Source organism: Lepus europaeus, chromosome 3, assembly GCF_033115175.1.
Source record: "Lepus europaeus isolate LE1 chromosome 3, mLepTim1.pri, whole genome shotgun sequence".
Taxonomy (NCBI): domain Eukaryota; kingdom Metazoa; phylum Chordata; class Mammalia; order Lagomorpha; family Leporidae; genus Lepus; species Lepus europaeus.
The window spans coordinates 18,228,613-18,253,711 of NC_084829.1; the positions used below are offsets into that span (position 1 = coordinate 18,228,613).

At 43.5% G+C, this 25,099-nt stretch overlaps 2 protein-coding genes across 7 annotated transcripts in view; one reads left to right on the plus strand and one right to left on the minus strand.

Moving 5' to 3' along the window:
• Nucleotides 1–3,119: 3,119 nt before the first annotated feature.
• Nucleotides 3,120–15,501, minus strand: GMNN (geminin DNA replication inhibitor). Of its 3 annotated transcripts, none has more exons than XM_062185234.1 (7): nucleotides 15,158–15,501; nucleotides 12,617–12,674; nucleotides 8,918–8,995; nucleotides 7,790–7,937; nucleotides 5,665–5,747; nucleotides 4,978–5,088; nucleotides 3,120–3,533 (listed from the first exon to the last, which is right to left on the minus strand). In XM_062185234.1, the coding sequence occupies exons 2-7, from the start codon at nucleotides 12,665–12,667 to the stop codon at nucleotides 3,357–3,359; spliced, it is 648 nt and encodes a 215-aa protein (XP_062041218.1). In that variant the 5' UTR covers nucleotides 12,668–12,674; nucleotides 15,158–15,501; the 3' UTR covers nucleotides 3,120–3,356. The 3 variants fall into 3 exon arrangements, with proteins under 3 accessions (XP_062041218.1, XP_062041212.1, XP_062041214.1); XM_062185228.1 differs by lacking the exon at nucleotides 15,158–15,501 and adding an exon at nucleotides 14,774–14,928; XM_062185230.1 differs by lacking the exon at nucleotides 15,158–15,501 and adding an exon at nucleotides 14,284–14,408.
• C3H6orf62 (chromosome 3 C6orf62 homolog) overlaps nucleotides 15,039–25,099 on the plus strand; it is an 85,311-nt gene continuing 75,250 nt past the window's right edge. For 3 of the 4 annotated variants that reach the window (XM_062185198.1, XM_062185193.1, XM_062185209.1), the window contains exon 1: nucleotides 15,039–15,222. The gene's annotated coding sequence lies outside the window, so the exon portion shown is untranslated. The remainder of the gene's footprint in view (nucleotides 15,223–25,099) is intronic. The other variant, XM_062185203.1, reaches the window with a different exon arrangement.

The following is a 25,099-nucleotide window of genomic DNA, read 5'->3' on the forward strand; positions in this document are numbered from 1 at the left end:
CTGCTATGGCCTGGGAAAGCAGTGGAAAATGGCCCGCGTCCTTGGACACCTGCACTCACGTGCGAGACCCGGAGGATGCTCCTGGCTCCTGGCTTTGGATTGGCATATTGGCTCCAAATTGGCTTCGGATTTGGAGCTACGCAGTCCAAAGCCAGGAGCCAGGAGCTCCTTCTAAGTCTCCCATGCAGTTGCAGGGCCCCAAAACATGGGCCATCTTCTACTGCTTTCCCAGGCCACAGCAGAGAGCTGGATCAGAAGTGAAGCAGGACTTGAACCAGCGCCCATATGGGATGCTGGCACTGCAGGCGGCAGCTTTACCCGCTATGCCACAGCACTGGCCCCACATTTTTTTTTAAAGATGTATTTGAAAGTCAGAGTGAGGGTGGGGTGGGGGTCTTCCATCCACTGATCCATTCCCCAAATGGCCATGGCTGGTCCAGGCTGAAGCCAGGAACTCAGACTCCATCTGAGTGTCTTGTGGGTAACAGGGGCACAAGTTCTTAGGCCATCTTCCACTGCCTTCCCAGGCATATTACCAGCAACTGGATCAGAGGTAGAGCAGCTGGGACTCCAGCTGGTTCTCCAGCATGGGATGCCAGCATTGCAAGCAGTAGCTTAACCCACAGCGCCACAACACCAGCCCCTCAAAAGCTTGGTTTTGAGTCGTTTAGTTTTTCTTGAAAGGCAGAGTTACAGAGAAGGACACAGAGGAGGGATCTTCCATCCGCTGGTTCACTCCCCCAAATGGCTCCAACAACCATAACTGGACCGGTCTGAAGCTAGGAGTCAGGAGCTGCTTCCAGGTCTCCCATGTGGGTGCAGGGGTCCAAGCACTTGGGCCATCTCCCACTGCTCTTCCCAGGCACATTAGCAGGGAGTTGGATCAGAACTAGAGCAGCTGGGACTTGAACTGGTGCCCATATGGGATGCTGGCACCGCAGGCAGCAGCTTTACTCACTGTCACAGCCAGGCTACACAGTGCTGGCCCCAACTTCACATCCTTAAGTCATTCTGATGGGTACTTGGCAGTATGCCACCACACATGGTATAATTTCCACTTCCCTAATGGCATATGTTAAGCATGTTTTCATGTGTTTGCCATCTACTTACTGGGTTCTAAGAGTTCTTTATAGATTAAAAAAAAAAAAAAAAACCCTTTGTTGGATGCTCTGCAAATATTTTCCCTGTAGTGTGGCTTTTGGCCTTTGGTCTTTAGCCCAATGTATTGAGATCATTCATGCTTTTGGTGTACTATTTAAGAAATCTTTGGTAAACCCAAAGTCACTAAGAATTTCTTCTACATTTTCTTCTAGAATCCCTCTTGTCCCTCACTACTAAATCCTGGCAATACACTTTTGACGTTTTTCAGAAACACTGTTCTCCAAGTGAGTCTAGGCTACTTAACACTCCTGACTCATCCTTGTAGCCACTCAGCTGAGTCTCCTTCCCAACACAGAACAGTCTTTAATTCCTTTTTTAAAAACTTAATTCTGCTATTCTTTAATTCTTTAGGTTAATCAAAAAATTTGCAGAGCTGCCCTGTGTAATACAGAAGCTATAAATTCCACTTTGTAAGCACTTAGTTCAGGAACTATAATGGTTACTTATTTGAAAGGCAGAGAATCTTCCATCTGCTGGTTCATGCCCCAAATGACAACAGCCAGGGCTGGGCCAGGCCAAAGCCAGGAGCTGGGAGCTTCATCTGAGTCTCCAATGTGGGTGCAGGGGCCCAAATACTTGAGCCATCCTCCACAGCTTTTCCCAGGTGCATAAGCAGGGAGCTGGACCAGAAGTGGAGTAGCCAGGACTCAAACTGGCTCCCATTTGGGATGCCAGTGTTGCAGGTAGCAGCTTAACCCACCATAATAAAGCTTTATCTCAAAAGCAAAAAAAAAAAAAAAAAAAAAAAGGTCCTGTAAGGATAAAATAGCTCGTTATCTTTAAAAAATATATAGATATATATTTATTTGAAAGGCAGAGTTAAAGAGAAGCAGAGGCAGTGAAAGGTCTTCCATCCACTGGTTCACTCTCCAAATGACAGCAAGACCAGAGCTGGGCCAATCCAAAGCCAGGAGCCAGGAGCTTCTTCTGGGTCTTCCGCGTGGGTGCAGGGGCCCAAGGACCTGGGACATCTTCTGCTGCTTTTCCAGGCCATAGCAGAGAGCTGGATTGGAAGTGGAGCAGCCGAGACTTGAACTGGCACCCATATGGGATGCTGGCACTGCAGCCAGCAGCTTTACCCACTAAACCACAGTGCCAGCCCCATTTAAGTAATCTTTTAAAGCCTGATATTGTTCTATTGCCAATTTACACAAATTACTTATATGCTTCTCAGAATTAATTGTCCCAAAACTATAACTCTCCCAATGCCCCATATTTTGTCCTTATCTTACCTCAAGACCGTATTTATGAGACCTCTAATTAATCTCGAGTTCTCCATAATGCAGATACTGTGTGCTACACAGCATGAGGCGTGAAACAGAACATTCACCACCACCCATCATTTCAAGCTCCCAAAATGACCCCACTAGCTGGCCAATCTTTTACCTTCCTAATCGTGTCCTCTTGAGGAGTTTGAAAGATTCCCATGCTCCATTGCAAAAGCTACTCAGTAAGAAACCTGGAAGAGGGGTCTGGGAATCAGTAGTGTTCACAGTGAACGTGGGAGCTAAACATCACTGAACTCAGTAAAAACACAATTAGGGCAGGCGTTTGGCACAGTAAAGATGCTGCTTGGGGCCCCCGCATCGCTCGCCGGAGCACCTGGAGTCCCAGCCCTGCTCCTGACTTGGCTCCTGCCAGTGCAAACCCCGGGAAGCACCAGGTGATGGCTCGTGTGCCTGAGTCCCTGCCACCCATGTGAGACTCAAAAACAGATTTTGGCTCCTGGCTTTGGCCTGGCCCAGTCTTGGCTGTTGCAGGCTTTTGGGGAGTGAACCAGCAGATGAGAGATGTCTATTGCTCTTGTTTGCCTCTGCCTTTCAAAGGAATTTTTTATAATCAGGAAGATTGATTTCCCCTGGTTTCCTCCAAAACAGCAAAGAATTAGGAAAAAAATAATAAAAGCATAAATATAGATCTTTAGACGTATACTTCAATCTTCCAAGACACAAACAATGTTCAACAAGAGATTTAAAGTTTATTTATCATATACACAAGTCATGTCTGACAACTGAGAAAATGCTATTTACATAAAACATCACAGATTAAAAATACACAGTATTTTTAATACAATACAGCAGGGCCCCAGGAGTCAAACATCAAAGTTTGCTGGCAGAGTCTGCAGGATGTGGTCACTCTGCTCTAGAGAACGACAGCAGAGGTGAACTTCGGCAGTATGTTCCTCAAGAGACATATTAGCGAATTTCACGTTCACGTTCACAGGTTGTATCCGTGGAGGAAGATACTATTTCTTCAGCACATGCGCCAGTTTCTGAGTCTTCCCCTTCAGAATCCTCACCAGCTTCCTCTTCAGAATCGAATTCCTGACTATCCGGTGATTCAAAGTCATGGAGAGTTCTATCACTCAGTGTCTTTAAAAAAAAAAAAAAAAAAAATTAAAAAAAGGAAACATTTTAAAACCCGTGTCCATTATCACAATGTGATATAGCTGACCTTCAGTGTTGTAATGAGATTTTTCATCTTGCTCCTCTATAAATTTATTGTGTTCTATCAGTCTCTACCATGCTAGATCATATTTTAGCAAAATCAATGTTCAATAATTTGCCAAGTTTTTCAATAAGCAGTTTCATAGTGCAATGTAAATTAGTACTTTTACGCCATCAAGAACCAGGTGTTCTAAATTTCCAATCAACTCTGGACCCCTACTTTTAAGGCAGTTAAGAGGAAGGGTGACCACAGTACTTCCAAATGAAAACTTTAAACATTAATTCCATCATGACCCCAAAATGTCAACGCCACAATGTGGCACCTGAAAAGTTTAATTTGAAAAAACTTTCTTCCCATCAATAAGGTAGATTTTCTTAACACATTTAATACCTATTCTGTGCCAGTCTGGTACTAACAGTCATCAGGCCAGTTCTTCTTTTTTTTTTTTTTTTTTTTTTTGACAGGCAGAGTGGATAGTGAGAGAGAGAGAGAGACAGAGAGAAAGGTCTTCCTTTTTGCTGTTGGTTCACCCTCCAATGGCCGCTGCGGCCGGTGCATCTCGCTGATCTGAAGGCAGGAGCCAGGTGCTTCTCCTGGTCTCCCATGTGGGTACAGGGCCCAAGCACTTGGGCCATCCTCCACTGCACTCCCGGGCCACAGCAGAGAGCTGGCCTGGAAGAGAGGCAACCGGGATAGAATCCGGCACCCCAACTGGGACTAGAACCCGGTGTGCCGGCGCCGCAAGGCGGAGGATTAGCCTGTTAAGCCATGGCGCCGGCCAGGCCAGTTCTTCTAAACACACTGCCTACTTCCAAATCTTAGTCGGGGCCAGCACTGTGCTGCCAGCAAGATCCACCCCCCTACTAATGCACCCGGGAAAGCATTAGATGGTCCCCTAACACACACAGGAAAGACCGAAATGTGACTCCAGCCTCCTGGCTTTGGCCTGGCCTAACCTGGGCCGTGCAGCAACTTGGGGAGTGAACCAGCACGTAGACGGTATCTCTGCCACTCTTTGAACTAAATAAATCTTAAAATAAAACCACCAAACCTATTTAGTATACCAATTATGTTTTATAAACTCTTTTGCTTGACAATAAATATTCATAGCTAGCAGGCATCCAATTTTACTGTGTGAGTACTTTTCACAACTGTCCATCTATTCTCACAAGTCTATGAAGCAAGCATTTTTATTCCCATTTCATAGATGAGGAAAATGAAGCCAAAAGGATAAATAACATTCTATTCAACAAATTTAATGAAGACTCAAACCTAAGAAATCTGATTACAGAATCTTAACATTAATCATACTGCCACTTCAACTCTAAAAAAATAGATTTTGAATCAGATGGATATTAAATTACTTACCTCTATTACCTGTGCCATATACTGAACATGTTCTGCTACTTCTGCCAATTCCTTATTCTCCTTTTTCAAGCGGGCAATTTCGTTGTCTTTTTGTTCAATCTCTTTATGAAGCTATTTAACAGAAAGTTCAGGTATTCAGATTTATATCCTATAAACCAAGTTACATGCCTCCAAGGACATAACTGGCAAGACACATGTAGCACCAAGCTGGCTTTGAACACAAGACTGATTTGTATGTTAACTCTGGTAACAGCTGCCTTTTCACTTAAGCTTAGGGCATGGGATTTGAAGCAGTAGCTAGGATGCCACTTGGGATACCTGAATCCCTTATCAGAGTACCTGGGTTTAAGTCCTCGTTCTGCTTCCAATCTTCCTGCTATTGCACACCCTGGGAGGAAGCAGATGATGACTCAAGTATTTGGGTCCCTGCCACCCATGTGGGAGACCCTGATTAATTTTCTGGCTCCTGGATTCAGCCTGGCCCTGTCCCAGTTGTGGGCATCTGGGAAGTGAACCAGCAGACTAGCGAGCCATCTTTCTCAAAATAATGTGATTTTTTAAAAAAAGCTAACCTTTTGTTAGGCTAACATTAAAGCTAACTATAGCACTATAATCAGATTTGCTAAGCAGCAGGAGGAAAACAATCCAGAACAGTATTACACAGTACAAATTACACTCAGTACATACTTTCTCGTTTTCCTTAAGTGTTTCGTAGAGAGCCTTCCTCCGGTTTTCTGCCACTTCTTTCCAATATTGAGAGGATGCATTTTCTAAAATAAATCAATATTTTACAAATAACTTTAAAAAGTACTGTAAAGATCTAACAATTTTTTCTAAATTTTTCAAAATTTCTGACCTTACTCATTACTACCCATAATAATCATCCTTTCCTATTTTATTTCCCCTAACATTCCAGGAAAATTACAACAACTATACTTATCTCTTAACTACATTGCAGAAATGATTTTTGCAACATTTATTTTGTGTATTTGTGTATTTTCATTTGTTCTAAAACATTTCTAAAAAGTTCAGCTCCATTTTTTTGCACACTGTCCTTGTGTCTGGGTTTGTTTCCCTGATTAGATTCAAGCTAAACGTCTCTGGTGGGAATATTACGTAAATCTTGTATCCATGGAAAGCACAAGCCAATCTGTCCTAATACGAGGTTACTGGTTAAGATGTCACCTGCGTTCTCTCTTGGGAAGACCCCACTTGCCCTTAGTAATTAATAAATGATGTGTGGAGTATAACTTTTGAGTTTGTGTTAAGCTCTTGTTCTCCAACAACTTTTCATATGAATTAATTCCACTGATGTTTCTTGCTTAAATCACCTCATAGGTGAGAAATAATGATCTCTCTGTTTCCGTAACTCCTTCTACGTGTAGTAGCTGACAGTATTCTGTAAAAAGAACTCTGCCTACCCCAATTTAAGAGAAAACTTCTCAGTACAGATTCATGTCCTTTTTTAAATCTGATGTGTTAGAATCTGCTCTTGACATTATTCATCTTCATGTTCAAAATCCTTCAAGTGATTGCTCCCTGCTCCCATGCATCATTTTTGTCTCTAGGCTTTTCAATAGCAGAGCCAGAAAATAGAATACTTTATATAAAAACCATTATTTATACTGATGGTCCCAATTCCAATTCAACAGAGTTCTTCCTCTCCTTCCTCATTCTCTACTTGTACTTCCATGAACCATATTATGAACCTGGCTCCCAGCATCAACATATTACTTGTGTGCTCAATCTTAAAATATGCACAAAACCTGACCTCAAATGATAGGTCTGAATGAATAATTAAGTAATTTTTTTAGAATCACCATATCAATGCCACTGCCAGCATCAAAGCTAGCGATCTGTCAGGATCTCTTTGCAGCTCTTTAAATTCTAACACTATAACCATCCCACTGAGGGTCTGCAGAGTTCCGTGATCAGTTCTGAAGGATAAATTTTTTTCACCCATGGCTTTTATTAACAGGACTCAATTTTAACCATATCAGATATGTATATCATAAAACCTATTTCTACGTCATGAACTTTACTTAATTGTGTCTAATAAAACTTTACTAACTATACTCCCACCATGTTTCTACTGGCACCATTCTCCTGGCATATTCAATTTTCTTACTCCAAATTCATTCCCTAAATAATTTTCTTCTGAAGACAATTTTTATATCTTATAAACCCTTACAAGGCAATTTATTAACATAGCCACCAAATTAGCCACTATCACCTTTCTTAATACATCATATACATTTGGATTTTGTCAAATGGTCATACCTGTCTGATTTTACACTGCTTATGAATTTATAATCACAAGAAAAATTAATTCTATCAAAATGTTCAAGCAAATATCATGCCCATATTCAAAGTTATAGGCAGGGGGCTGGTGCTGTGGCCTACAGGTAAAGCCATCGCCTGCAGTCCCAGCATCCCATATGGGCACCAGTTCAAGTCCCAGCTGCTTCCAATCTAGCTCTTTGCTATGGCCTAGGAAGGCAGTGGAAGATGGCCCAAGTTCTTGGTCCCCTGCACCCGCACGGGAGACAAGGAAGAAGCTTCTGGCTCCTGGCTTCAGATAGGGGCAGCTCCGGCCATTGCAGCCAGTTGGGGAGTGAACCAGCAGATGGAAGACCTCTCTCTCTCTCTCTCTCTCTCTCTAACTCTGACTTTCAAATAAATAAAATAAATATTTAAAAAGTTATAGGCATAATTCACAATATCTTTTACCTTATATTCTTAAAGACAGCAGTCATATATCTTTTCATACCTTTAACCATAAGATCAAATGCTTCTTGAGTGATTTTCATACCTTTAACCATAAGATCAAATGCTTCTTGAGTGACTCCTTCAAGATTTTTGTTTTCACTGTGTTCTGAAACAGTAACAACTCCAGGACTGGAAGTCTTCGCTGTTAACTGGTCATTTCGATGTTTCCTTTTTGATAAGCCTTTGGCCAACTATAATGGAAACACTTATTCATCTTATTAACTTTGATTTAATGAACAAAAATATTGAGTGTTTTTGTCATCTATATATTAGTGTATACACACACACACGCGGCATCTTTGTTCTTCAAAAAACTTCTACAACTCAGAACTATCAAAATGTAAAGAAACCTTCTAAGAATTTTGTTCCAGAAGGTATTTTGAATTTATTTCAGAGGGTATTTTGAATTATACTTGGATCAAAGACTTAGCTAAAATTATTTTTACTGTTTTTAAATACTGTGTAAGCTGACTATCCCTTATCCAAAGTGCTTGGCACCAGCAGAGTTTCAAATTTCATATTTTTAGACTTTGGAATATTTAACATAAAATAAGATATCCTGGGGATGGTACCCAGGTCTATACATGAAATAAATTTATGTTTCATATACACCTTATACACATAGCTTTAACGTAATTCTATAAATATTTTTCGTGTTTTAGCCGCAACCTATCATTTGAGGTCAGGTTTAAAATTTTCTACTTTTTGCATCAAGTCAGCACTCAAAAAGTTTCAGATTTTAGAGCATTTCACAATTCTGATTTTGGATCAAGGATACTAAACCTGTATTTAAATCTAGTACCATAGAACAGTAGCATTTTCAATCTACAAGTCTAGATCTGCTCATCCATGATTTCATCATTTACATACAGGGATAAATGAAAGAATCTTACATTTTGTTCTCAAAATATCAAACATTACTACCATGGCTAATTTTCAAGTTACTCCATCAATCCAGTGGTATTAAACTTGTATAAGTATTCACAGCAATTTTGAAGATCACAAATTGAAGAAATAAAACAAAAACTACTTCCATGGGGACTTGTGATTATTATTCTTAAATTATTTAAAATTTCAACACTTCAGGTATTTCGGACCAAGAATATCTTGGAAATGTGTTTAATGTGGAGGGAGTATCATCTGCATACCACTCTAGCCCTGTAACACATACCTCATTTTCTCTTCCAACAAGAGATCCAGCTGCTGAAGGCTGAATCATCTTCAGGGTTCTTCTTGGGACAGGGCTATTCTAAAAGTCAAGATAATTCATTATTTGGTACTAAGTTGTTATAAAGTTGTCTAAAGTTAGTTGACTTCAATATAGATTATTAATCTTAAACCTACTATAAATTGAAAAGAATAAACAGCAATATTTGTTCTGCTATATAATTTTTCATGTATATGAACAACAAGCTAGCTTTACCAAGAAACTTATTTCCCAAAATTATAATAAAGTTTGAGGAAATTCTTAAGAATGATTCTTTTTTTTTTTTTTTTTTTTTTGACAGGCAGAGTGGATAGCGAGAGAGAGAGACAGAGAAAGGTCTTCCTTTTGCTGTTGGTTCACCCTCCAATGGCCGCCACGGCTGGCGCACTGCAGCTGGCGCACTGCGGCCGGCGCACCGCGTTGTTCCGAAGCCAGGAGCCAGGTGCTTATCCTGGTCTCCCATGGGGTGCAGGGCCCAAGGACTTGGGCCAGCCTCCACTGCACTCCTGGGCCACAGCAGAGAGCTGGCCTGGAAGAGGGACAACCGGGACAGAATCCGGTGCCCCGACTGGGACTAGAACCCTGTGTGCCGGCGCTGCTAGGCGGAGGATTCTTATCACCCAAGTTAGATACAAACAAGTACATTTTCTCATTTAATGTATGCTTGTTATAATTCTGCCAACTAATTATATTAAAAAATATACAAAATTTCTAGGTTATAACTATCCAAACCAGTTTAACAGGAATAGCTGTATCCTCTTTAAAAAGATCTTCCACACAGAAACTAGAAACAGGTATTCTATTTTATAAAACTGAACATCATAACACTTGTAGAATGAATTTATAAAAGAAACTGGGAGAAAAGGTTAATTATTTATACTGCAAAGTAATTGTTTCTCTAAAAGATTCACCTCAGATTTCTTTTAAGTTCTAAATATTCCCTGAACACATGTAAATGTATTCACCAAAGTCATATAATTTTCAAGAACATACTTTTTTTTAAAAAGATTTATTTTATTTATTTGAAAGTCAGAGGTACACAGAGAGAGAAGGAGAGGCAGAAAGAGAGGTAGAGACAGAGAGTCTTCTGCCTGCTGGTTCACTCCCCAATTGGCCGCAATGGCCGGAGCTGGGCCGATCCAAAGCCGGGAGCCAAGAGCTTCTTCCAGGTCTCCCACATGGGTGCAGCGGCCCAAGGACTTGGGCCATCTTCTACTGCTCCCCCAGGCCACAGCAGAGATATGGATAGGAAGTGGAGCAGCTGGGACTCGAACCAGCATCCATATGGGATGCCGACACTGCAGGTGGTGGCTTAACCCGCTACTCCACAGTGCTGGCCCCCAAGAACATACTTTATACAAAACCAAGTACCCATGAGAGACACCCCCTCAACTGTTACCTGACTATAGCAGATTTGCCTCAAGCAGACAACTTAAAACATCAGTTTTTGATGCATACAAAGGACTAAAAAATGCCCAAGCTATTGTTTTAGAAAAAATATTGCCTTCTTTTAATATGTAAATACCTTCCTGTGTTTACTAATCTGAAAGCTCCCTCTATTTTTACAAAAATCATTAGTTATACTGCCACCATGGGATAGCAAACAATGGTGAATACTCAAACAAGGTTAGCAAGAACATGATACCATACCAGCGTGAGAAAGTTACTGATTCCACACTGCACTTCACATGACAAGAGTTCACCTTTCCCACGGTAAAGTTTCTACTGCTGATTATTATCTAACTATTTAACTGGAGAACAAATGCCAACTACTGGGAGAACAAATATTACACCAACATTTCAGACATAATTTAGATTATAGATTAGTCAACAGTCTCCAGACAAACAGAAGAAAAATTAACCTTGGAACTTGAATAATACAAGCTGTTAATTTATTTAAATGCTTGCTGTTAATAATGGTCAAAGAAGCCAGTTAAGGTACTGCTGTGCACAAAAATGACTATTTCTAAGACTTAACCTTTATGCACGTAAGCTTTATAGAATGAAGCCTAAAAAAAGACTAAGATTATTATTTTCTGCATACTATACATTACAATAATAGAATTTTGAAGCCTGAAGGTTCTTATATGGTAATGAGCCTTAATTTCTTTAGAAAGCAATTTGACTTTCCACTCACAAAAATGTACTCAAGCAGCATACTGGGACACAGTTTTGCACATAACTGAAATAGAATCACGGAATACATCAAACCTCAATTAAAATTCACCTTTACATATCTAGTTCTAGTTTGGAGATAAGCAAACACATCTACCTAACCCATCCATGGTCTCTTTTGGAGGGAGAATCAGAACCAAAGAGAACCCAGGTGCCCTTTCTAAGCCAGTTCTGTTGAGCTAAAAAACATTAGACTTTTTTTTTTTAATATAAGGATCTGCTGGAATTATATAAACTGAGATTTGCTTCAAGGTTACCCAGTGGAGAAAAGGAGAACTAACAGAAGAAATTAGACTGGCTGTCCACTGATAAAACAATCATGATTATACTACTGACTCCATTTTTTAATATTTGAAAATCTTTCATAATAGAAGATTTAAATAAACACAAAGCATAATGGAAATAAGTTATCAAATTCAAAATATTAATTGAGAAAAATAATGTAAAGATCCTGGAAAATACCAAACAAAAACAGTCTATGAAAAGCCACTTGATTCCATTTATTAATGGCTTTTATTTAAATTTGCAAAGTTGACAGTTTACTAAAGACGGGGCCCAATTACCAGGCTCCTCATAGAGTTTAAGTTCTGTGGTAGAATTCAGCTAAATTAAAGTTTTCAGAATCATAAATGTGGACCCAATCAAAATCACAAATTCAAAAATAAACCAACTCTTTTCTATTGTTATAAGAGTAAATATTTAGAATAAGATTTCCAGTGAGTAAAATACAGGAATTCAAATGGCATTGCAAATCAAACAGGTTAGATGATAATATGATGTACTTTGAAAATGCATAATATAATACAAAATGTGTCTCTGTGGTCAAAGACACTGATTCTTATGAAATATAAAAATAGAAACAAAGCAATAATCTTACATATAGAATATCCTAAAGAGTCTACTAAAAACCTATTAGAACTTATAAAGTTTGGGAAGGTTGCAGGAAAAAGATCAGGATATGTATTTCTATATGGTACCAATGATCAGAGAATCAAATGAAGTTACAACTCCATTTACAATAGCATAAAAAAGAATAAAATACCCAGGAAGAAATTTAACAAAAGTAATGGAAAACACCAAAAGCTGCAAAACATTGTTGAAAGAAAATGAAGAGTAAAATAAAAGACATCTCATCCCATGTAAGTTCTCTACTGTGTAGTTGTCCTCTAAGTAAAAAGTCAGTAGCTCAAAGTTTATAGAAATTATAGCCAGGTTAAATTTGTCTAAATGATGCCAAAGTACTATTTGTTTAAAAAGACCTTATTTATTTGGAAGGCAGAGTTACAGAGAAAGACCTTCCATCCACTGGTTCACTCCTGAAATGACCACAACAGCCAGGGCTGGGTCAGATGGAAGCTAGGAACCAGGAGCTTCATCCAGGTTTCCCACTCGGGTGGTAGGGGCCCCACGCCACAACACCAGCCCTACCAAAATACTTTTAACCACATGCTTTTAATCACAACAGATTAAAGTGATTCTATTACATACCTTTGCAGTCTCTTGGACTCCTTCTTGTTTCTGCTTCATACTGGGATTCATTATAAAGCTGGTGGAACACAGAAGACTAGTAATTAAAAAGTAGAATATGGGTTGCACCTGGAGGAATCTAGATTTACTTATTTATAATAATAAATATCACACCACCACACAGCACAAGAGTCCTTCAAAAAGTTCATGAAAAACAACTGAAAGGTAAGCTATGGTGCAAAAAAAGTTTTAATCTATGCATGAGATCTTCAAAAGGTTCATGAACATGCATATTATAAAAAAACGAAGCATGGGCAAAAATTATGTATTCCCAAATAAACTGATCTTAAAAAATTTTTTTTTTATTTTGGCAGAGATCCAAGCATTTGAGCCATCTCCCACTGCTTTCCCATTCCATTAGCCAGGAGCTGGATCGGAAGTGGAGCAGCCAGGACATGAACCTGTGCCCATATGGGATGCCAGTGACCAGGCAGCAGCTTTATCCGCTGCCTCACAACGCTGGTCCCTAAGCTGATCTTTTCTTTCTTTCTTTCTTTTTTTTTTTTTTTAAGATTTTATTTATTTGAGAGAGAGAGAAAGTTACAGACAGTGAGAGGGAGAGACAGAGAGAGGTCTTCCATCTGCTGGTTCACTCCCCAAATGGCCGCAAAGGCTGGAGCTGCACTGACCGAAGCCAGGAGCTTCTTTCCGGTCTCCCACACAGGTGCAGGGGCCCAAGGACTTGGGCCATCTTCTACTGCTTTCCCAGGCCATAGCAGGGAGCTGGACTGGAAGAGGAGCAGCCGGGACTAGAACCGGCAGCCATAAGGGATGTCAGCACCACAACACTGGCCCCGAGCTTATCTTTTAATTCTGTTTTTCCATGAACACTTTGAGGTATCCTAGAATTACCCTTCTTCCTCTATACTTTACCCTGTCAACAGCTAAGGTGACTATAGTGATTCTTGGTGTCCGCATCCTACACACACACAATAACAGTAAAATATTCTCATTACAAAAGGAAAAGCGTGCATTTGAAAGAAATTTACAAAACACGATGATGTCCAGGTTTAACTACAGGGCTCTCAAAGATCTGAGAAATCAGCACGGGGAAAAGGAAAATAGATTGCACGGGTGTGTCCAAGTCCATCCATAAAGAACAGCACCCGAACTTTACCGTTTCAAAGGCAGAGTTGAGCTGTAACAAACTCGGCTTTCGCAACAGCTTGATGCGACTTAACAGGGGTCCAGGGAGATTACGCATGTTACATGGGCACGGAATGTGCACCCCATGATCTGAAGGAGTAACGGGCAAGGAAGAGGGGGACCTAAAGTCGTCCAGCGGACCGCCGGGCAGGCTCCCTGCAGACCCGCCCCCGGCGCCCCCAGCCTTCACTGGGTGTGCTCTGACCACGCCCCCCTCCCACCTCGCAGGAACACATTCCCAGAACGCCCCGGGACACGCACACCCAGGCGATCGGAGAAAACTTGGGCAACAACGCCTCAGGCGTGTGTGTGTGTGTGTGTGGCGCCGTCGGGATCCACTAGCGGGTCACGAGCAACGCTGGAAAAAGGTAACCCAACGGCATGGAACTGGAGGGGGCTCCGTCAAACCCCTAGCTCAGGTGAGACCCAAAGCGGGCTTTATGGGAGCCACCGATCACGTCACCCGCCCCCCGGCCCCTTACCTGCTGCTCTCTTGTTCTTTTACACAACTAGAATAAAAGTCCCAGCGCAGGGCCGGGCGCCGAGGAAGCGCCGAGGGGCAGGGGGAACCACTAACACCGACAGCAGCCACGTTTCCCACACGAGGGGCAGGACCCGCGACCTCCCCAGTGAGAGACGCCCAGGGATTGCAGCCGGTACCGACAGGCCCAGGCGCCCGCCCACCGCGCCTCGGGGCCAATGGGGAAGGCGGGCAGCCGCCAGCCAGCCAATAGGAACGCGGGAGGGAGAGCGCGCCAAAACCGACCGGCCAATGGTGCGGGCCTTGTCCCACCGGCTCCCCAGGTCCTCGCCCCCGCTACCCCGCGATCGTTTCGCAGCTCTGGCACCCCTAACCCCCGCCGCCGTCAGAACAGAACGCGGCCTCGCGCTGGCAGGCGCGACAGAGACTGATACAGGAGCGCACACCCCGCTCTCTGCCTCCTCACCTCCCGCTGCCTCTCTCACACTTACTGGGTGCAGGCACACGACCCGCGTGGCCAGCGCACGTAGCTGTGGCGGCAGCGGCGCCCCGTACCAGGTTCACAACCAGTTCACGCCGGTCCCCACGGTCGCAGCAGGGGCTGGCGCGCGGCGGAATACCTCTACCTAGTCCGCGCCCGGACTGCCGGAGACCACGTGACGCTGACGCAAGGCAAGGGGGCGGGGCTTCCGCGGGCCGGCGGATCGCCTGCGCCCGCCCCTTCCTGTGTTTGCGCCTGCGTGGTAGGCAGTGGCGTGTGCGGCGCGCCCATGGTTCCCTGGCGGCCTGCCCTCTGACCCCGCCCTCTGACCCTGCCCTCTGACCTTGCTGTCAGAACAAGATCTGGGACTTGACCAGCGGGACGAAGCTCCTACCTGCCGACCCAACCCGGGAAGACTTCAGTTTGCAGGACGCCCGAGTCGCACGGACTCTTCTGTAGGTCGGTTTTGCGACTTGGGGATTTTGGCTGTCTTTGTTGTTGTTTTGCATTTTGCCCGGGATTGCAGCCCGAGCCCAGTTACTGTTGCCTGAGCGGAAATACCGACGGCTTTACTGCAGTCCGGCGGAGCAGGGACCTTCGCGAGGGCTGCGTCTAGGCTTTGTTTCCCCGTGCGAAGTTCTCGGGTGGATTTCTTTAGGACGGAATGCGGAGGGCGCCTGGGAGTCCGCTTGGGAGACCCTGGACGGTCCCTTAAGGAACGAGAAAAGGGACCGAGCCCCTTTAAGAGAGGAAAAAGTGCTTGTTGTGCCCCTTTCACCGTCAGGATAGGCTAGACCGGATTACCAACCCCAGCCCCCTGATGGGGCTTTTATGCTGCCAGCGCTGTGATTGGTTGGTAGCTGGTGTTCTGCTGCTCCCCTGATTGGTTAAACCTGGAACCTGCAGTCTTCCCGGGCACCTCCTCCCTGGGAACCCCCCTCGTTCCCATCGTTCCCACCTGCCCTTGTGGAAAACGTGAGACAGAACCCAAGGCCCAAGATCACTTCGTTGCGTACTCATGTTGGGGCTAAGCACCGCGTTGGACAGTAGTTCCAACCCTGCCCTCCTGTGACTTTGGGGGTGCTGCACTCCCTGAACCCTGCTCCTGCCCCCTGCCTCCCAGACCTTGTCTTCCCTTTTCACAGAACTCAGAAAGTTCATGGGAAGATGGAATGAAAAGATAAATTTATATGGTATAAAAGGTAGGTCCTTAGCTCCATGAATATAAGGGGACTTCAAAAAATATATGGGAAATGCGCATTATGAAGAAAGTGAAGGGGCCGGCGCTGTGACTAGTGGGCTAAGTCTCTGCCTGCAGCGCCGGCTTCCCATATGGACGCTGGTTCGAGTCCAGGCTGCTCCACTTCCTGTCCAGCTCTCTGCTATAGCCTGGGAAGATGGCTCAAGTCCTTGGGCCCCTACACCCACGTGGGAGACCCGGAAGAAGCTTCTGACTTCTGATTGGCCCAGCTCCAGCCATTGCAGCCATTCCAGCAGATGGAAGACCCTTCTCTGTTGCTCCCTGTCTGGTATAAATAATTAAAATCTTTAAAAAAGAAAAAAGTGCGTGGATCTTAAAACTTTTTGCACCAAAATAAACAACTTCTACGTCTGTCTTCCATGAGCTTTTTGAAGTACCTTCCTACAAAGCGTGGTTGTGTGGTTCTAGCTTTTCCAAGGGAGTATAACAAAATCTAAATTCATAGGATGGGTTTTGGCTAGCAGTTAAGAGGCCAGTTAACCTGCTTGTGTCCCACATCAAGAGTTCTGGATTTGAGAGCCAGTTCTGCTTCCGAGTCCAGCTTCCTGCTAATGCATTCCCAGGGAGGCAGCAGGTGATGTGGCTCAGGGTCCTGCCACCCCTAGGAGACCAGGATTGAGTGCCCAGTTCCTGGACGTCTTGGGAGTCAACCAGCAGGAGGGAGCTCGCTTTCTCACGTATCTCTCTGCTTCATGAGTAAATAAGTAGGTTTTTAAATAACAAAATAATTTTAAAAATTAAATTCAGAAAGCGAGCAGTCCACTGACTGAAATCTGATCAGAAGACTGGATCTCCAGAACCAGTATTGAGTGTTGTCTTTGAACTTGGAGACACCAGCCTGCCAAAACAGTAAATCTGACCTCCGCTGTTCATTCATCCATTCGACCAGGAGCACTTGACGAAGGCCATGGAAGCAAGCTTGCTGACTTCCATAGAGCCAAAATGCATAGAGTATGGTCCTATCATTAAAAGATGTATATAGAAAAGGTTATTTTTCAGGTATTCTCTAGTAGGTAAAATGTAAAACAGAGTTCATATTGTTACTTATTTCCAGAACTAAAATGCAAACCAGAGGAGTAGAATCTAGACTGATGTCATTAAAAGTCTACAGTGTGAGAACCAGTGTTGTGGCGTAGCAGGTAAAGCCACCACCTACAACACCAGCATCCCATATGGGCACCGGTTCCAGTCCTGGCTGCTCCACTTCCAATCCAGCTCCCTGCTAATGCACTTGGGAAAGTAGCCAAGCAAGGCCCAAGTACTTGGGCCCTGGCACCTACGTGGGAGACCTGGATGAAGCTCCTGGCCCCTGGTTTCTGCCTGGCCCAGCCCAGATTGTTGATTGTTGTAGCCATTTAGGAAACGACCAGTGGATGAAAGATTTCTTGTCTCTCTCTCTCTCTCTCTCTCTCTCTCTCTTTCTCTCTCTCTCTCTCTAACCCTGCCTGTCAAATTAATTAATCATTTTTTAAAGGCTGCGAGGGGGACAGCATTATGGGGCAGCAGGTTAAGTTGTTGCTGTGGTCCCCTGCATCCCGTATTGGAATGCTGCTCTGCTTCAGTCTGCTCCCTGCTAATACAGCTAGGAAAGCAGTGGAAATGGCCTAAGTACTTGGACCCCTGCCATTCATGTAGGTGACCCAGATGAAGTTCCTGTCTCCGGAACTCAGCCTGGCCCAGATCTGCTGTTGCAGTCATTTGGGGAGTGAATCAGCGTGTGGAATATTTTGCTGTCTTCTCCCCCACCCCCACCTTTCTTCTTGCCTTTCCCTGCCCCCGTTCTTTCTTCTCCCCTTTCTCTTTCCCACCCTCTCTCTCTGGTGCTCTACTTTTCAAATAAATGAATCTCTAAACAAAAAAAGGCTACAGGGAAGGTGGAGGGGGACGAAGCATCATCTCCCCAAATCTGTATATAGTAAAAGCATGAAATTGTATTCCTTAAGCAAAATAAATTTTTTAAAAAAATTAAAAAGGCTACAGAGGCACTAAGAAAACTGGTCATTCTTCCAGATACATCACAAAGCCCACTTAGCCAAATGTAATGTGTAGTTAGTGCTGATAGTATTGGTTAGCTTGGAAATGATGAAGAGAGATTTTTGCTTTCTGTATTTCAGTGTTTGAATTTGTTTTTATTCAGTATAGCAAAAGAGATGATGCCTACTATAGACAAAATTATGAAGCTCCTATAAGCCAAAAGCCATTTCAACAGCTTAGATTAGGTCCCTTCTGCTTTGCTTGCTAAACGATCAGCAAGTTTACTGGACAAATTAATTCAGATCTGGACCAATGCTGCTATGCTGTTGGGTGGCCAGTACCCACTTCATGGCTGTTGAGCTCTTGAGAAGTGTTAGTCTTCATTGGAATATGTTGTAATATACAGTGTACACTGGATGTCAAAGATTTAGTACAAAAAGAGTATAACACACCTCCATCATTTTTGTATTTACTGTGGCTCACATTTATGCATTATATTTCTGTGGAACAGAGCTACACTGATGTGTCATGATGCTCTTAATCCCATTGGCTGCAGCCCTGTGTCATAGCTGTTTTCACTTCCTTTTCTAGAAGGCTGAATGACTAAATCTGGGGCTGGCGTCATGGCACAGTGTGTTAAGCTGCCTGCAACGCCAGCATCCCATGAGTGCCAGTTCAAGTCTCAGCTGCTCCACTTCCAATCCAGCTTCCTGCTATAGCAGAAAAGCAGCGGGAGATGGATCTTGGGTTCCTGCCACCCTCATGAGAGACCCGAAGGAAGCTCCTTGCTCTTGGCTTGTTGCGGCCATTTGGGGAGTGAACCACCACCAGACAGATTCTCTCTTTGTCTTTCTCTAACTCTGCTCTTCAAATACATAAATCTTAAAAAAAAAAAAAAAAAGACTGAATCTGAAGACCAAGATCTTACACAATTTGGCAGTGGCAGTGGCAGTGGCAGTTGGAGACCAGATCTGACTCCAAGTCCATATATGGAAGCAGCAGTTCTTTTTATTTCTTTTAAATATTTATTTGTTTATTTGAAAGAGTTACAGAGAGAGAGAGAATCTTCCATCTGCTGGTTCACTCCCCAGATGGCTGCAATGGCTGGAACTGCACCAATCTGAAGCCAGGAGCCAGGAGCTTCTTCCGGATCTCCCACACAGGTGCAGGGGCCCAAGGACATGGGCCATCTTCCACTGCTTTCCCAGGCCATAGCAGAGAGCTGGATCGGAAGTGGAGCAGCCAGGACTCGAATGCATGGATTTCTTTTTTTCTTAAGATTTATTTATTTATTTATTTGAAAGAGTTACAGAGAGGAGAGGCAGAGAGAGAGAGAGAGAAAGAGAGAGAGAGAGAGAGGTCTTCCATCCACTAGTTCACTTCCAAATTGGTTGCAATGGCCAGAGCTGTGCCGATCCAAAGCCAGGGGCCAGGAGCTTCCCATGTGAGTGCAGGGTCCCAAGGACTTGGGCCATCTTCTACTGCTTTCCCAGGCCATAGCAGAGAGCTGGATTCCGATTCCAGAGGAGCTGCTGGGACTAGAACTGGTGCCTATATGGGATGCCAGTGCTTCAGGCCACCTGCTGCGCCACAGCGCCAGCCCCCCAGATGCATGGATTTCAAAGCTTTTTTTTGCACCAAAATAGACATATCTTTTAATTCCATTTTCCATGAACTTACTGAAGTGCCCTGGTATATGATGGCCTTTCTGCAGTCGAGACTCCGTGGTGTTATAGGCTTCCACTTATCAGCAGAGCTCAGGTACATTCCTTTAATGCGATTTTACATTATACGATTTTTTTCAAAAATTCATGGATATTTGTCTGCAATCTTTTTTTTCTATAATCATCTAGCCCAGCATGGACGCCATTGCTGTGTTCTATTGGACTGTTTTGTCGTATCTTCCTCAGCAGCATTTATAATCAGTTTGTGTAAAGAGGAGGAAGGAAAGAAATCACAAAAATGTGTAATAATAGAAAAATAAGACTAAGCATAATATAAAGCATAATGATACATGGAATTGCCAGTGAAAAGCAGAAGAACCAATTTAAATGACAGAGAATAAATGTAGCTTTTTAAAATTTGTCATTTACTGAGGCTAAACTAAATTCCCAAGTTTTTCAGCCACATTGCAGAAATTGCCTGTTGCATGATAATCTCTATTCTGGGAGAACAAATGACAATTCATTATAATCTTATTCAAAGGGCTCAAATAAGATCATTTGTAGAGCCATCTATTTTACCCAATTTCCCAACTCTGAATTGTATTCAAATAGTTTAATACAGGTTTTAGGTTTCCTGTGACACACATGGCTTGGGGAAAAAAATGAGAGAAAAAAAAGTCAAATTCAAACAGTGTATCGGTAAGGGTTTTTATTTGTAAAGTAATATTTTAGTAATAGACAATATGAGACTGATTTTGTAGATAAGTCAGCTTTAAGATAAAAGGAGTATAAAATACCAAAAAAAAAAAAAATGACAAAACACAATAAATGCAGTCAGTGAGGAACATAAAGCTCTTACTGAAGCCATGGTAATTTTCTAGATGTTGATTGAAGAGACTCTTGGATGCTCTAAGAGTGAGAAAGCTAAGGCCGGCGCTGTGGCTCACTAGGCTAATCCTCCACCTGTGGTGCTGGCACACTGGGTTCTAGTCCTGTTCAGGGTGCCGGATTATGTCCCGGTTGCTCCTCTTCCAGTCCAGCTCTCTGCTGTAGCCCAGGAAGGCAGTGGAGGATGGCCTAAATGCTTGGGCCCCTGGATCCACATGGGAGACCTGGAAGAGGCTCCTGGCTTCAGATCATATTCACTTCTTTTTTTTTTTTTAAGATTTATTTATTTATTTGAAAGTCAGAGTTACACAGAGAGAGAGAGAGGTCTTCCATCCACTGGTTTACTTATTCCCCAATTGGCGGCAATGGCCAGAGCTGCGCCGATCTGAAGCCAGGAGCCAGGAGCTTCTTCCGGGTGTCCCATGTGGGTGTAGTGTCCCAAGGACTTGGGCCATCTTCTACTGCTTTCCCAGGCCATCGCAGAGAGCTGGATGGGAAGTGGACAGCCAGATCTCGAACCGGCACCCATATGGGATGCCGGCACTTCAAGCCAGGGCGTTAACCCGCTGCACCACAGCACCAGCCCCATGAGTATCCACTTCTGACACAGTTTCCTGCTAATGCACACCCTGGAAATCAGTAGATGATGACTCAAGTACTTGGGTGCCTGCCACCCAAGTGAGAGACCTGGATAGAGTTCCAGCCTCATGGCTTTGGCCTGGCAGTTCTGGCTATTGCAGGCATTTGGGGAGTGAATTAGCATGTGGAGTATCTCTCTGCCTTTCAAATACAATAGAAAAAAGTTTTTTTTTTAAATTTTCATGCTAAATATAATAAAGGTTTTCAGAAAATAAATAATAGTATATATGTAGGAAACCAATACAGATCTTTTTTAAAAAGATTTATTTATTTTGCATTTCTGTGTGGGCGCAGACTAATGAGGTCTTTGCTAATTATATACTGAAGTGATCTTCTGTATATAAAGAGAATTGGAAATGAAAAAAAAAAAACAAAACAACCTGGTGTTAAAATGGAAATGGCATAGAAAATTAATTATTTTGAAAAAAAAATTATGTAGGATCTCTGTCTTTAATGTGCTGTACATTGCTATTTAATGCTATAATTAGTAATCCAATGGTAGTTTTTTCACTTGATGTTGCTATATGGGCAAAATGTTGAAACCTTTACCTAATATATACTAAATTGATCTTCTGTATACAAAGAGAATTGAAAATGAATCTTTACATGAATGGAAGGGGAAAGGGAGCGGGAGGGGGGAGGGTTGCGGGCGGGAGGGAAGTTATGGGAGGGGGGAAGCCATTGTAACCCACAAGCTATACTTTGGAAATTTATATTCATTAAATAAAAGTTTAATAAAAAAAAAAAAGAAAAAAAAAGATTTATTTATTTATTTATTTATTTGAAAGGCAGAGTTACAGAGTAGTAGAAGGAGGAGAGAGAGACAGAGACAGAGACATCTTCCATCTGCTGGTACACCCCCCTAAATGGCCACTATGACCAGAGCTGGGCCAACCTGAAGCCAGGAGTCAGGAGCTTCCTCCATTTCTCCTAAGTGGGTGCATTAGCAGGGAACTGGATCAGAAGCGGAGCAGCCGGGACTCAAACTGGCACGTATATTTGATGCCAGCACTGCAGGCCATAGCTTTACCCACTATGCCACAGCGCCAGCCCCTACAAGATTGGTTAAATGCCTTAACCATACTTGTAAAATAGTCTTCAATCTAGCTGGGAAAGAAAGGAGCTGAGACAACACAGATGAGTCTACAGCAAATCACTAATCAGGCAGGGTACAGCTTGGGCTAAGAAGAAACTTCAAGTAGCAGAGAGTCAGGGAGGGAAATCACAGAGCCTGAAGCCAACCAAAGGCGTCTTTGGAGCCAGATCCTTTCTAACCCTTGCTTAACATGTGTACTTTTCATGTGATATTGCACGTATGCTGTTTCACATTCATCAACATATAAACTCTGCTAAGTGAACAGTGGGCCAAAATACTAGGTGGTAGAATGACACATGCCAGGTATTGATTTATTGCTTTCAAGATCACTGGCAAGTTACAGAGGGAAGACTTCCCAGGAGTTCCACGCAGTCAAGCCACGGCCGTATCTTTGCCAGTCTCACCCTCCCCAAATCCATCCAGATGATCCAGACCCGGGGGAAGGAGAAGACTCTCCCTTGAGTGTTCTGTCTCAGAACTCAGGAAAGTAAAGAAAATTCTAAAGAATGTGCATCACACAGAACAGCCTCTACCACTCCACTGAGATGTGGCATCCAATGGAGAGCCCACCTGTGCTGCTGAGCTCCAGACGTTGGAGAAGCAGCGCAGCAGTGCTACTTCAGGAAAGTGCTGGGGTGCTGCACCCATGAATTTGCCAGAAACCCACTCCCTGGGGCAGCAGAGGCAGCTGCTTACTAGAAGGTATCTCCTTGGAGGCATTCTGTGTTGCCCGTGGGAGCGTGTCTGGGAAGATGCTGGCTACCGGATGCTGCTGGCTTCCACAACCATAGGAGCCTGTTGCTACAACACCATGGCACCACAGAAGTCCAGCTAGGGGCACCCCAGGAAGCAAAACCTTTCTCCCACAGTGTCTGTCCAGCCCCCATCTTTGACAAAACTCCAGTGCCAGCATCAAAGAAAAAGATATTTAGGGTGACCCACTTTCAAAAAAGCAGACAGAAAGGATGAACTGGCCTCTGAGACACACAGGTGTCATTGATAACCCGGCTGCGTCTTCAGTCTGCCACTTGCCTCTATGTCCTTGGATAAATTTATTATTCATTTTGACTTCAGTTTTTTTCTGAAAATGAGAATGAGTGAAGTGTGAATGCAGTTCACAAAAAAAAAAATACAAATGTGCTTCAAACATATGAAAAAGGTTATTTTTAATAGTTATGTATTTATTTGAAAGGCAGAGTTACAGAGAAAAAAGATTTTCCATTTGCTGGTTCATTCCCCAGATGGCCATGATGGCAGGGGCTGGCCCAGGCTGAAGCCAGGAGCCAGGAACTTCTCCCCTGTCTCCCATGTGAGTACAGTGGCCTAAGCACTTGGGCCATCTTCCACCACTTTCCCAGGCGCACCAACAGGGAGCTGGATTGGAAGTGGAGCAGCGGGTCTCAAACCAGCACCCATATGGGATGCTGACACCATAGAAGGCAACTGTACACGCTAAGCCACAGTGCCAACCCCATATAAAAAATTTTAACCTCACTTACAAGAGAGAATTACAAGTCAATATTGAAGTATTATTTCTCATCTATCAGGTAAGCAAAAATCTCCAAGTTTGTAAACAGGCAATCTCGGGAGGCAAGGTAATATCTCCCTCCAGACAAGAACAGTAGCTTTGACTTACTTAAAAGCCGCGACCCCCGTGGGCTGTGTTCATGTCCTGTTCCACATCCACTGCATGTGCGGGTATCCTCACAGGCTCATCTAGGTCACTCCATGGACCCACAGACCTCGGGGAACTGGCAGAACCGTGACGCTCTGGCTGCTGCTTCTGCTGTGGGTAACAGAGTCCTTTGTCTCTGACCCAGGAATCGTGTGTCTTCTGCCAGAATCCACAAAACACGAACAGAACAGCTTTCTAACGTGAAAGGAGGGTAAAATCCCTCATGAATCACGGTTCTCGACTGGTCTCATCTACAGAGAATTTTCCCCAACAGATTGAGCGCAGATGCGTGTGACTATGAACACAGTAGAGGACAACAAACATAACTGTAAATACAACTGCCTGGGTGTTTCTGATGGGCTTCCCAGCTTGAGATCCACTGCGTCAAGTAATCTCAAGGTGACTTGCCTCTTAGCTTACTCAGCTCTGTTTTTTTTTTTTTTTAAAGATTTGTTTATTTATTTGAAAGTCAGAGTTACACAGAGAGAGAAGGAGAGGCAGAGAGAGAGGGGTCTTCCATCCGCTGGTTCACTCCCCAGATGGCCGCAACGGCTAGAGCTACACCGATCCGAAGCCAGAAGCCAGGACATTCCTCTGGGTCTTCCCACGTGGGTACAAGGGCCCAAGGACTTGGGCTGTCTTCTACTGCTTTCCCGGGCAGAGAGATGAATGGGAAGTGGGGCAGCCGGGACTTGAACCAGCACCCATCATGTGGGATGCTGGCACTGCAGGCGGCATCTTTACCTGCTACGCCACAGTGCCAGCCCCAAGCTTACTCATCTTTGTACGGTTGTCTGTCTTTCCCTTTAGTTGGACTTTCAGCTACAATGTTTACTTCTCTCTGTGGACCTTAAGCAGACCCTTCTTCATTTTAATTGTTCTGCTGCTATAGGGAAGAAGTCAGATAACCGCATTTCTTGAAATAACTGTTAAACTAGGCAAAAAGTTCTGCTCGTTTATTCTCATTATCTGATTTTCAGTGATGTCTCAAATCGTCAAGAGCAACTGATTTATGTGAATTGGTTTTTTTAAAAAAAGATTTATTTATTTATTTGAAAATCAAAGTTACACAGAGAGAAGGAGAGGCAAAGAGAGAGAGAGAGGTCTTTCATCTGCTGGTTCACTACCCAATTGGCCAC